Source organism: Hemitrygon akajei, chromosome 8 (assembly GCF_048418815.1).
Source record: "Hemitrygon akajei chromosome 8, sHemAka1.3, whole genome shotgun sequence".
Lineage (NCBI taxonomy): Eukaryota > Metazoa > Chordata > Chondrichthyes > Myliobatiformes > Dasyatidae > Hemitrygon > Hemitrygon akajei.
In genome coordinates, this window is record NC_133131.1 from 164049344 (window position 1) to 164062492 (window position 13149).

At 45.2% G+C, this 13149-nt stretch overlaps 1 protein-coding gene across 4 annotated transcripts in view; it reads right to left on the reverse strand.

The window, feature by feature from the left end:
* Positions 1-1371: 1371 nt before the first annotated feature.
* The window catches only part of scn5lab (sodium channel, voltage gated, type V-like, alpha b), a 583358-nt gene continuing 571580 nt past the window's right edge, over positions 1372-13149 (reverse strand). For all 4 annotated transcript variants that reach the window (XM_073054976.1, XM_073054978.1, XM_073054975.1 and 1 more), the window contains one exon: positions 1372-4326. In XM_073054976.1, coding sequence (XP_072911077.1) covers positions 3092-4326 — 1235 coding nt within the window. In that variant the 3' untranslated portion in view covers positions 1372-3091. The remainder of the gene's footprint in view (positions 4327-13149) is intronic.

Here is a 13149-nt window from a genome sequence, read left to right on the forward strand (position 1 = left end):
ATCAGACCAGGTGAGGATGGCATATTTCCTCCTCTAAAGGGAGCAGACAGATTTTGAAGACCTTTTGATAGTTTCATAATTACATAAACTAAGGCTAGACTTTTCTTCTGCATTTATTTGGGAGGGAAGCTTTAGACCAGGGGTTCCCAGTCTTTGTTACGCTATTAAGCAAGGGGTCTGTGGACCCCAGGTTGGGAACCCCTGCTGCAGATTGATCTTGGAGTAGGTTAAAAGTTTGGCACGGCATCGTGGGCTGAAGGGCCTGTACAGTTCTACGTGCTACTTATCTAATACTTTTAAGTTAACTTATTTGATTGAAATATAACCCTCCTTTCCCCCCCCCCCCCCCCCCAAGGAGTCCTGGCAGGGTTGGAAAAATGCTGGTAACAATCAGAAGGTCAGGCATCTGTAGGAGAGAAAAACGCTCTATGTTTCTGGTCTATGACTCTTCATCAGAACTGGGAAAGAGAGAGAGAGATAGTTGAACTATCTTTAAATATTGATAATGCAGAGGTAGATACATTCTTGACAAGGAGGTGGAAATTTTCCAGGAGTGGACTGGAATTTAGGAGTTAAATCAGATTAGCCATGATCTAATAAAATGGCAGAGTAGGCTTGAGGGCCCAAGGGGCCTATTGCTATAATTGTTTCATAGGCTGGATGAAGTGATGAAAGGCATGGGGTTAGGAAAGGGACTTTAAAAGTGCGAGCTCTTTCCCCTTTTATATACAAAATGCTGGAGATACTCTGCAGGTCAGCTTCAGGCACTCAGCTTTCAAAAGGCAGTGCCTCAAAAAGGTGGCATTCATCATTAGGGACCCCCATCTTCCAGGACATGACTTCTTCTCATTGCTACCTCCAAGGAGGAGGTACAGGAGCCTGAAGACACACACTCCAAGTTTTAGGAACAGTTTCTTCTCCAAAGCCATCAGATTTTTGAATGGACAATAAACCCATGTACACTATCTCAATAATAATTTTTTGCTCTCTTTTTGCATGACTTATTTAATTATATATATTTCTTATTGTAAATTATAGCTTTTTAAAATGTGTATTGCAATATACTGCTGCTGCAAAACAACAAATTTCACAACATATGCCAGTGATATTAAACCTGATTTTGATCCAGTCAGTTCCTTATTCCTCTCCATTGATGCTGGCTGACCTGTCGAGTTCCTTCAACATTTTGTACGTGTGTTACTCTGGATTTCCAGCATCTGCAGAATCTCATGTTATGTTTTCGCTTTATTATCTTCCGTGATTGATGAGTCAATGGCCAGATTCATTCCATGGGGAAAATCAGGTAAAAATACCGATAAAATGACACCATCCCACCCACCCTCGTCACTGCCCCCACCCCATTTCCCCTCACGAATTATCCAATAGACACATTTCCCACAGCAGATTATCTGTCTCAAAAAGGCAGTATCCATCATTAAGGACTCCCATCACGCAGGACATGACCTCATCAAGAACGTGGTACAGGAGCCTGAAGACACCCACTGAATGTTTTAGGAACATCTTTCTCCCCTCCACCATCAGGTTTATAAATGGACAATACATTTATGTTAACAACCTCAGCAATTTTTTTGCTCTCTTTTCCCAGTACTTATTTAATTGAATTATATATCTTAATATAAATTAGTTTTTAAAAATTGCGTATTGTAATGTTCTGCTGCCACAAAACAACATAATTCATGACATATGATAGTGACATAAACCTAATTCAGATTCCATGGCCTGATCCAAGAAGAAAGGTGTTCTTCCAATGTGAAAGGTTCGATCCAACTGCAGGTAAAGAGCAAAGAAGACACACAGATTTTGTTTCAATTTAAAGCGGCACTCTTTCATTAATTCATGATAGAAGCATTCCTATCTTGATTTACGTAATGCGTAATAAATAAAACAGAAAAAAAAATGAGACGTTCGAAGGGGTTCATCTCTTCGTTGATGAAATGGAGCCGAGGAGCTAATGCCTTCGGCCTTTGCCTTGGTGACCGGGTCGGGTCTCTGTTTTGCAGATGAACGTCACGTAAACTCCTTGAAGGCAGCAGAGGTGAGTTAGGCGGACACTCCGAAGTCACCGACATTCCCAGCAATAAACAATACACAGAGAGGAAAGAAGGAACATGGAATAACTTAAAAAAAAACCAGGTTGCATAAAAACTGTGCAATCTCAGCAACACGAGTCAAATGTTTTTCATCTGTCTTTTGTTTTTGGTTTGGTTTTGGTTTCACATCAGTTGGCGGGGGAGGGAAACCAGTCCATTTCCCGCCTGCTTGGAGTCTCTTTGCGGCTAACTTTCTGTCCCCACTCCATGGTGAGCAGCCAACTCGGGAGAAAGGACAAGTCCAAGCCGTTAACGTCGCTCCCCGCCACCCCCACGTCCTGTGCACGCCCCCACCTCCTCCTCCTCCTCAGGTGCTGGTTGTCGGTCGGCGCTGTCGTGCCTGGAGGCTTCGGGGGAGGCGGGCTTGGTGTGCCGGGCCACCCTCGGTGTCGGTGGTCTGTGGCAGCATAAGAGCAGGCTCGCCTCTGTCCCGAACCAAGGCGAGTGGTTCTGTTGGTGCAGCTGCAGGAGAACGGGCCTGAAGTTCAAGAGGGGCAGGGCCTTCAATCCTGGTGCAAAAACCAACATTTATATGCTTCGGATAGAAAAATATCAAATATAATAATAAATTTATGAAAGACCCATAACATATGCAATAAGTGTTACATTTGCTACAGAAATTGTGATAATTGTTAATGCAAGGTCATACATATCCAGCAAGAGACACACCATTATATTATCTCAAATAAATGCATACGGCCATCACTAATCGCACGCAAGTAGTGATAGCTTTGTGTTTTGTTTCCTGATCCCAGCCCACATTATCGATATCACCGCCACAGTCCCGTGTGGCTCCTTCCTTGTTAATATAAAGCTCAAAGCAAAACTTGGCAGAGCCAAGGTCAAAGGTCAACCGCGCCCCTTAAGCCTGAACTTTCAACGAAGTGAAAAAAAAGCTTTAATTTTTTCTCTCCTTATCTTCCATGACAAGCATGTCGACCGTGCGTGTGTAAACAAGACATTGTTGAAAGCATTTGTTGTTACACCACAGACTCCCTGTCTCTGTCGGGGCCTCTGATCAAGTCACTTGGTTCAAGGGTTCCGAGGTCAGTTACTTTCATCACAATGTTCTCGCTGGCGGCCCTGGTGACACTGTTGTAGGACGGTGGGGAGGAGGAGGAGGACATTGTCTCTGACCTCTCCAGTTCGGGGCTGTAGTGCTCCCTGATCATGGCAGCGATCAGCCCTTCTCTTTCCGGGGCCTCCTCCACAATAACGTTCACGTCGCTCGTCCGGTGGCGGTACATAAAAGACGCCTGGCGGACCGAGCGGCGCAGCAGATGACGCCTGTATGCCCGCTGGATGACAACAGCGGACACCTCCTCCTGCTTCCTCCGAAGGGTAGTAGTAATGGGCTCGTAGGAGATCTTGGAGGGGTTGGCTGCCATAAACTTCTCCTCCATCTGCAGCTTGAGCGCGTCCATCTCACCCGACTCCCCAAGCACCCTCTTGGTGAAGGCAAAGAGGATGTCGAGGCAGTGGATCCGGTCCCCACTCACCATTGGCAGGTCCATGGCGATGAGTTTGAGTTTGTTGGGCTTGGCCACACGGAGGGGCTCTTTCAGGGCGTCTGCAAAGTTAGACAGTGCCGAATACTCAATGAACTGTGTCGCCTCAGAGTCAAACTTCTCCCACACCTCATAGAACATCTCAAAGTCGTCCTCACTGAGAGGTTCCGAGCTCTCCTCGGTGGCCACACTGAAGTTTTCCAGGATAATGGCAATGTACATGTTGACCACAATGAGGAAGGAGATGATGATGTAGCTGACGAAGAAGCCAATCCCCAACGACTGGTTGCCGCAGTCTCCCTTGACATTTGTGCCCTGGTTCTCCTTCAAAGGGTCACAGTCCGGGCTGTCAGTGTTAAGGATGGGGCTGAGCAGGCCATCCCAGCCTGCAGACGTTGTAATCTGGAAGAGGCAGATCATGCTGTTGCCAAAGGTCTCGAAGTTAAACATGTCATCGATGCCGTCCTCCTTCCTGACGTAGGCGAAGTTGGCCATGCCGAAGATGGCGTAGATGAACATGACCAGGAACAGGAGGAGGCCGATGTTAAATAGGGCAGGCAGTGACATCATTAAGGCAAACAGCAAAGTCCTGATCCCCTTGGCCCCTCGGATGAGCCGGAGAATCCGACCGATGCGTGCGAGGCGGATGACTCTGAAGAGCGTCGGGGACACAAAGTACTTTTCAATGAGGTCCGAGAGCACGATACCTGTGGAGGGAGATCAAAACCAGTCCTAATCATTCCCATCACATCACCATCAGCATCAAACACAACAGCATCGAGGCCCGTGTAAAAGGATATGAGGCCCAGAAGCTGACAGATTAGTTCACGAGATTTATTGGTACTAAGATGTACTGTAGATGAGTTTCATTTGTCACATGTACATTGAAACATTCGGTGAAATGCATCACTTGCATCAATGACACACACAGTCTGAATGTGCAGATGGGGGGGGGGGGGGCAGCCCACACATTTTGCCATGCTTCTGGTGCCAACATAACATGCTCACAACTTACTAACCTTAAGCATACATCCTTGAAATGTGGGAGGAAACTGCAGCTCCTGATTGAACCTACCTGGTCCACGGTACAATGTACAAACTCCCTACGGTCAGCAGCAGGAATTGAACCCCAATCTTACAGCTGGTGTTATAAAGCATTACTCTAACTACTACACTGTCCTGCTGGCTTACTAATGACGCAAATACCAAGATAGAGTAAAAAAAACTTTTGGTTTGCATTCTGACCAGGCAGGTCATGCCTCACCTAAGTACAGTGAGGTAGAAATAGGAAAATGGGATGCAGAATTTGGTGGTGTAGGCACAAAGAAAATGTAGTGCAGGTGGATGATCAGAACTTCGAACCGTACAGCACAGTATAGGCGCTTTAAACCACAATGTCGTGGCGACCTTTCAGCCTACTCTAAGATCAATCTAACCATTCCTTCCCACCTAGCCTTCCTTTTCCTTGTCATTCATGTGCCTGTGTAAGTGTCTCTTAAATGTTCCTAATGTGTCTGCCTGTACCACCACTACTGGCAGCTCGTTCCATGCACTCATCACTCTCTTTGTCATGGTCCTGACTGAACAGCAGCAGGCATCCAAGTTTCGGCACTCCAATTCACTGGAGAGTGGTTAGCTGCCACTGTCCCTTTAAGACTCAGACTGTTAATTATTGCCTGCCACACTTCTTCATGGAAAGTTGGTACTTAAAAGCCTTGTGCTGAGCACTTGGTACTCAATGGTAGGAGTTCCATTTCGAGTACAACTACCACTAGTGATTTTGCCTTTTGGTGTTGTCTTGTTCAGGGGTCACCAACCTTTTTTGCACCGCTGACCGGTTTAATATTGACAATATTCTTGCAGACTGGCCGACGGGGGGGTGGGTGTTAAACACGACCGGAATACAGCGATACTCGAAGCAGGTTCCTTATGTCCAGTGTATTCTGCAATTTAGTTTATGTGGCTGTCAACATTTAGCTTCTTTCGCGCTTGCTCACGTTTTTTTCCGCTGAGAAAACTCAACAGGTTTGGCTTTAAGTGCAGGGTGCTTGGACTTAAGGTGCCAAAGCAGTTTTGAGGGCTTCATTGCCTCAATAGACAGCCTCCGGGCCCGAGCTCCAGCTTCTCCAGGCACAGCTGGTCGTGGGTGGGGTAAGAGGACAAGGTAAGGGCCGGAGGTCCCCGTGCCAGGGCCGTAGGATCTATTGGCCGACAAAAGTTTGGCTCGAGGGATGACTTTCAGTAGATTGCAGTGAGGTACCTGCTTCTGCTACTTACAAAACCCTGAGCCCAAATTAGGTCATCTGCGAATATTCTAGCACCAGGTTCCCTACGAACATTTGGTGTGCTAAACAGGTTTAGAGGCGGCGCCCATCTGTCTGTGCTTCAGGCCAGTAGCAACAGCACTTCTCGCTGGCCGCACGAGGCCAACCAGGGATCCCTGGCGCGAGGGTATCACTGCGTTTAGGTGACTGATGACTTCGCGTGCGTTCAATAGTGGGTGTGACAGGGAATGAGGAAAGGTGCAGCTGACTCATATCGTTTCATATCGCCAAATCATACCATTTCCTCACGGCCCGGTAGTTCATGCTTTGTGGCCCGATGGTTGGGGACCACTGGTCTTGTTTATTCAGAATCTGAGTTAACTCTAGACCTTATTCTACACTTGGCTCCGGTTCAATAATTTTTTAATATAGCCTAGGATATAGAATCTTAAGATTTTCACAGGCCTTTTTTCCCAGGACAGTAATAGCTAATCCCGGAGAGTATCCCTTTGAAGTGAGTGAAGGAAATGTAAGGGGTATATTTTTTTACACAGAGGGTGGAGGGCCTGGAATGGACTTCCAGGGGTGGTGGTTACATTAGGGGCATTTAGAAACTCATAGATGGGCATATGGATTAAAGAAAAATGGAGGGTTAAGCTATCTTGTTATATTTTATGTCAAAAAAAACTACTTCTAACATCCCCCCCCCTCCCAAAGTTCCCTCCAGTCACCTTAAAATTATGGCCCCTCACATTAGCCATTTCTGCCCTGAGGAAGAGTCTTAAATTGCAGGAGCCATGACAAGGTAGACTGGGAGATTGAGTTCAACTACACTGAATGAGAGGTCCATTCAAGAGCCTGATAACAGTGAGTCTGGTGGTATGTGATCTCAAGTTTTTGTATCTTCTGCCCATCCAGAGAGGGAGAAGAGAGAATATCTGGGATGGGAGGAATCCTTGATTGTTTTGAATGTTTCCATGTTTTGATGGACTTGTGGCAAATAAATAAAGCTAATCTTTAATCTGACAGAGGAGGTGGAGGAGTGAATACTATTATTGTGTTTAAGACAGACACTTTGACAAAGTTCCACATGGAAGGTTAGTTAAGAAGGTTCAGTCGTTAGGTATTAATGCTGGAGTAATAAAATGGATTCAACAGTGGCTAGATGGGAGATGCCAGAGAGTAGTGGTGGATAATTGTTTATCGAAATGGAGGCCGGTGACTAGCGGGGTGCCTCAGGGATCTGATTTGGGCCCAATGTTGTTTGTAATATACATAAATGATCTGGATGATGGGGTGGTAAATTGGATTAGTAAGTATGCCGATGATACTAAGGTAGGAGGTGTTGTGGATAATGAGGTGGGTTTTCAAAGCTTGCAGGGAGATTTATGCCGGTTAGAAGAATGGGCTGAACGTTGGCAGATGGAGTTTAATGCTGAGAAGTGTGAGGTTCTACATTTTGGCAGGAATAATCCAAATAGAACATACAGGGTAAATGGTAGGGCATTGAGGAATGCAGTGGAACAGAGAGATCTAGGAATAACAGTGCATAGTTCCCTGAAGGTGGAGTCTCATGTAGATAGGGTGGTGAAGAAGGCTTTTGGAACGCTGGCCTTTATAAATCAGAGCATTGAGTACAGAAGTTGGGATGTAATGTTAAAATTGTACAAGGCATTGGTAAGGCCAAATTTGGAATATTGTGTACAGTTCTGGTCACCGAATTATAGGAAAGATATCAATAAATTAGAGAGAGTGCAGAGACGATTTACTAGGATGTTACCTGGGTTTCAGCACTTAAGTTACAGAGAAAGGTTGAACAAGTTAGGTCTCTATTCATTGGAGCGTAGAAGGTTGAGGGGGGATTTGATCGAGGTATTGAAAATGTTGAGAGGGATAGATAGAGTTGACGTGAATAGGCTGTTTCCATTGAGAGTAGGGGAGATTCAAACGAGAGGACATGATTTGAGAGTTAGGGGGCAAAAGTTTAAGGGAAACACGAGGGGGTATTTCTTTACTCAGAGAGTGATAGCTGTGTGGAATGAGCTTCCTGTAGAAGTAGTAGAGGCCAGTTCAGTTGTGTCATTTAAGGTAAAATTGGATAGGTATATGGACAGGAAAGGTGTGGAGGGTTATGGGCTGAGTGCGGGTAGGTGGGACTAGGTGAGATTAAGAGTTCGGCATGGACTAGGAGGGCTGAGATGGCCTGTTTCCATGCTGTGATTGTTATATGGTTAAGTGGGCAAGGCTTGGAGGCACCAGGTTCTCAGCTCTCACCTGTGGCTCCAAGACGCGTTTGCATAGGCGGGCTAAACCAGGTGAGGATAGCCGGCGGGCATCATACCCCAGTGAGAGAGGGACACGCCTGACCTAGCATGAGAAGAAGTCATCTCTGCCAGACTGAGCGGGTGAGAACCAACGGCTAGAAAGGTGGTACCACTACATTCCGTGGAGAGTGAGGGGCATGACAAGGCATAGAAGGTGTCATGGTCATCCACTGCTTGTCCGTACCACTGGACCCAGACTTCTGAGGTCAAGAGAGTGGAATTGTTCCATTGCAATTACCTTTCCTCTTTAAAAACTCTCCCGCACAGGTTTCCTGTGATCGTCGGACATGGCATAGCAGGCTGCAGTGCGCCTTTCTCTGCTGTATAACAGTGCAGACAAAGACGACCAGTTGGTTAACTGTGACATTAGTAGGGAACCTGATGTAGTCAGGGTCGCAGCTCTTACTCATCTACATATACTGACAGTAATTGGATCCGCCAGACGTGGGTCTGAATAAAAGCCTCATTCAAAAGGCATAAGAGATTCTGCAGATGCTGGAAATCCAAAGGAACACAGACAAAATGCTGGAGAAAATCAGAAGGTCAGGCAGCATCTATGGGGTTGGATGAACAGTCGGCATTTCAGGCCAAGACCCTTCATCAGGACTGAAAAGCAGCAACAACAACAGAGCTGCATTTCCCCAGTAGTTACTGAGCACCATACTGGGCTCATCTCTCAGAACCCCTGAGTTTTCACAGAGATATGTGTGTGTGTATATATGTTTGTGTGTATGTATATACATATGTGTGTATATAGAGTGAGGGTGCCTCTGATCTTTGTGCAGTACTGTAGTAATTTTATGTATTGCACTGTACTGCTGCCACAAAAAAAAACAAATTTCATGACATATGTGAGTGGTGATAAGTCTGATTCTGATACAGGTCTCTATCGTGGACTGAGAGTGGGAAGGGGACAGGGAGAGGGGAGGGAGCAGGAAGCACCAGAGAGACATTCAGTAATGATCAATAAACATATTGTTTGGAATCAAATAACCTGTCTCAGGACAGAGTGTGTTGTGCCCGCACCACCCCTTGCCCTGGCACTCCTCTGCCACCTGTCCCCCACCTCTCCTACACCACTCCACCCTTGCCATTCCCAACATACTTGGCTCCTGCCAGATTTACAAACTCGCTCTCCACTCCATGTTGACACACAGAGTACTGTACAAAAGTCTTAGGCACATAGTTTAATCCACTATCGACACAACATCATGGGTCAAAGGGCTCATACTGGGCTGTACTGGTGTTCGTAAAGCATGGACTAGGGCACTCGATAATGCTTGCCCATCTGGGAAAGAACTGTTGTGCCATTGGCATGGTTACAGTCCTTCACTGAGCACCTAGAGAAATTTGTCATGTTCCTTTCTCCCTTACTGATTTTTATCAATGCACCAAAGAAAAGTGTCCTAAACGGATGCATCATGGCTTGGCACGGCAACTTTCCACAGGTGTTCGCAAGAAACTGCAGAGAACCGTAGACACAGCTCAGCACATCACGGAAACTAGCCTCCCTCCATGGAAACAGTCTGGACTTCTTGCTGCCTCAGTAAAGCAACCAGCAAAATCAAAGACCCCACCCACCCCGGATATTCTCTGTTCTCCCCTCTCCTATCAGGCAGAAGATACAATAGTCTGAATCACATGCCACCAGGCTCAAGGGCAGCCTCTGCCCTGGTGTTATAAGGGTACTTTGCAAGTACACTGGTTCACTGGTACAAAAACTTAGACTTTGTACCTCACAATTTTCCTTGTTACGATTCTGCACCTTATTACTTACCTGCACCGCACTCTCTCTGTAGCTGTTACACTTTATTCTGCGTTCCGTTATTGTTTTAGTTTGTAATGAAATGATCCATATAATCAGTATGCAAGACAAGCCTTTCACTGTATCGTGCTGCATGTGACAATAATAAACCAATTCCAATACCTTTCTTTGCAACACACAAAAAATACTGGAAGAACTCAGCAGGCCAGGCAGCCTCTATGGGGAGAAATAAAGAATTGATATTTTGGACTGAGACCCTTCTTCAGGGGGAGGAGCAACACTTTATAATCCATCTGGGTAACCTCCAACCTGACAGCATGAACATCGATTTCTCAAACTTCTGGTAATTTCTCGCCCTCCTCCTTCTCTCATTTTCTATTCCCCATTCCTCCTACCTTTTTTTATTCTGGCATCTTCCCCCTTCTTTTCCAGCCCTGACGAATGATCTCAGCCCAAAATGACGACTGTTTATATGCCTTTCTATAGATGCTGCCTGACCTGCTGAGGTCCTGCAACATTTTGTGGATGTTGCTCTGGATTTCCAGAATCTGCAGTATCTCTGGTGTTTACCAGTACCTTTCAGTATGAATTTCAGGCCTTCTCAGAATGTTGTGTGCAGTTCTGGTCACCTAGCTACAGGAAGGATGTCATGAAGCTGGAAAGGGTGCAGGAGAGATGAATGAGGATGTTAGCAGGACTTGAGAGCTTGAGTTATGAGGAGAGGCTAGATAGGCTGGGACCTTTTCTGCTGGAGAATAGAGGGATTTGGATGAGGTACAGTCAGAGGGATTTAGTTCAATTTGGCATCGAGATTGACATAGACATAGTGGACCGAAGAGCCTATTCCATGTTCTATAACTGTATCATTTCTAAGTTTGCTCATGACATGAAAGGAAGTGGGAATTGTTAGGGTGTATTCTGGAGTTAGGGTATATAGCAAATATTATTTTCTCCAGCAACCAACCTTCAGATTTGAATGTAGATCGCAGACAGGATTTAAAACGCAACTCAGAACAATTAGACCTCAGACACCTGCATTTGCATGAACGCAGCCTAGAGTCAGTGGAATTTAATATTCATTTTGGGTATCTGGAGTGTAGGTGCAAAGAGGGAGGTGTGTGAAAAACTATATGTAATTCAAAGGAAGCATTGTAGGTACTTGGTAACTATAAGAATTTTCCTGCTGTTACCTTTGATCTTTAGCATATAATATGTGATGCAATATTGGGTCGGGAGGCCTCTTCCTCCAAGAATGTCTCAATATGATTCCTGCTGCTCATTTTTGTTGAATAAAACACTTTTACAGTGCATACAAGAAGCATTCACCCCCTTGGAAGTTTTCATGTTTTATTGTTTTACAACATTGAATCACAGTGGACTTAATTTGGCTATTTTTGACACATATCAATAGAAAAAGACTCTTTTGTGTCAAAGTGGAGACAGATCTCTACAAAGTGATCTAAATTCATTACAAATATAAAACAAAATAATTGATTGCATAAGTTCCCCCCCCCCACTTTAATATGACACACCAAATCACTCTGGTGCAGCCAATTGGTTTTAGAAGCCACATAATTAGTTAAATGGAGATCACCTGTGTGCAGTCAGGTGTTTCAGTTGGTTGTGGTAACGATACACCTGTGTCTGGAAGGTCCAACTGCTGGAGAGTCAGTATCCCGGCAAAAACTACACCATGAAGACAAAAGAACACTCCAAGCAACTCCACAAAAAGGATATTGAAAAACACAAGTCAGGAGATGTGTATAAGAAAATTTACAAGTCACTGAATATCTCTTGGAGTACAGTCCAGTCAATCATCAAGAAATGGAAAGAATATGGCACAGCTGTAAATCTGCCTGGAGCAGGCCATCCGGAAAAACTGAGTGACCGTGCAAGAGGGGGACTAGTGAGGGAGGCCACCAAGAGACCTATGACAACTCTGGAGGAGAAACAAACTTCAGTGGCTGAGATGGGAGGAACTGTACGTACAACTACTTTTGCCCTGGTGCTTCACCAGTTACAAGTTTATGGGAGAGTGGCAAAGGGAATGCCACTGTTGGAAAAAAAACTCATGAAATCTCAGCTAGAGTTTGCCAGAAGGCAGGCGGGAGACCCTGAAATCAGCTGGAAGAAGGTTCTATGGTCTCATGAAACCAAAACTGAGCTTTCGGCCATCATACTAAACACTATATTTGCAATAGGCCAAACACCACACATCATCAAAAACACACCATCCCTACCATGAAGCATGGTAGTGGCTGCATCATGCTGTGGGGATGCTTCACTGCAGCAGGCTCTGGAAGGCTTGTGAAGGTAGAGGGTAAAATGAATGCTGCAAAACACAGGGAAATCCTGGAGGAAAACCTGATAACAGTCTGCATGAGAACTGAAACTTGGGAGAAGATTTGTTTTCCAGCAAAATAATGACCCCAAAGCTACACAGGAATGGCTTAAAAACAACAAAATTAATGTCCTGGAGTGGCCAAGTCAGAGTCCAGACCTCAACCTCACTGAGAATTTGTGGCTGTTCTTGAAAAGTGCTGTTCACTCATGAACCCCATGCAATCTGACAGCTAGAGCAGTTTTGTAAAGAAGAATGGGGAAAAATTGCAGTGTCCAGATGTGCAAAGCTGATGGAGACCTATCCACACAGACTCAAGGCTGTAATTGCTGTCCAAGGTGCATCCACTAAATACTGACTTGAAGGGGGTGGATACTCATGCAATCAATTATTTTATGTTTAACAATTGGAATGAATTTAGACCAATTTGTAGAAATTTGTTTTCACTTCGACACGAAAGAGTCATTTCTGTTGATCAGTGTCAAAAAAACCAAATGAAATACACTGTGATACAGTGTTGTAAGAATAACACATGAAAGCTTCCAAGGGCGGTGAATAGTTTTTATAGACACTATAACCCAGACCTTTTCAGCCGGATTTATCTACACAAGGGCGTTGGGGATACAGGGAGCAAGAATAATGCCAATCTAGGCTGATCCCATTTGCCTGTCTTAAACCTGTACTTCTCTATACCTTTCCCATTCATGTTCCTTTCAATGTTGTAATGGTATCTGCCCCCACAGCTTCCTCTGGCATCTAATTCCAGGTAGCCTTCCAAGGAGGGCGAATACTTCTTATAGGCACTATACATTCACTAGCTTCAGTATCTCTCTGGT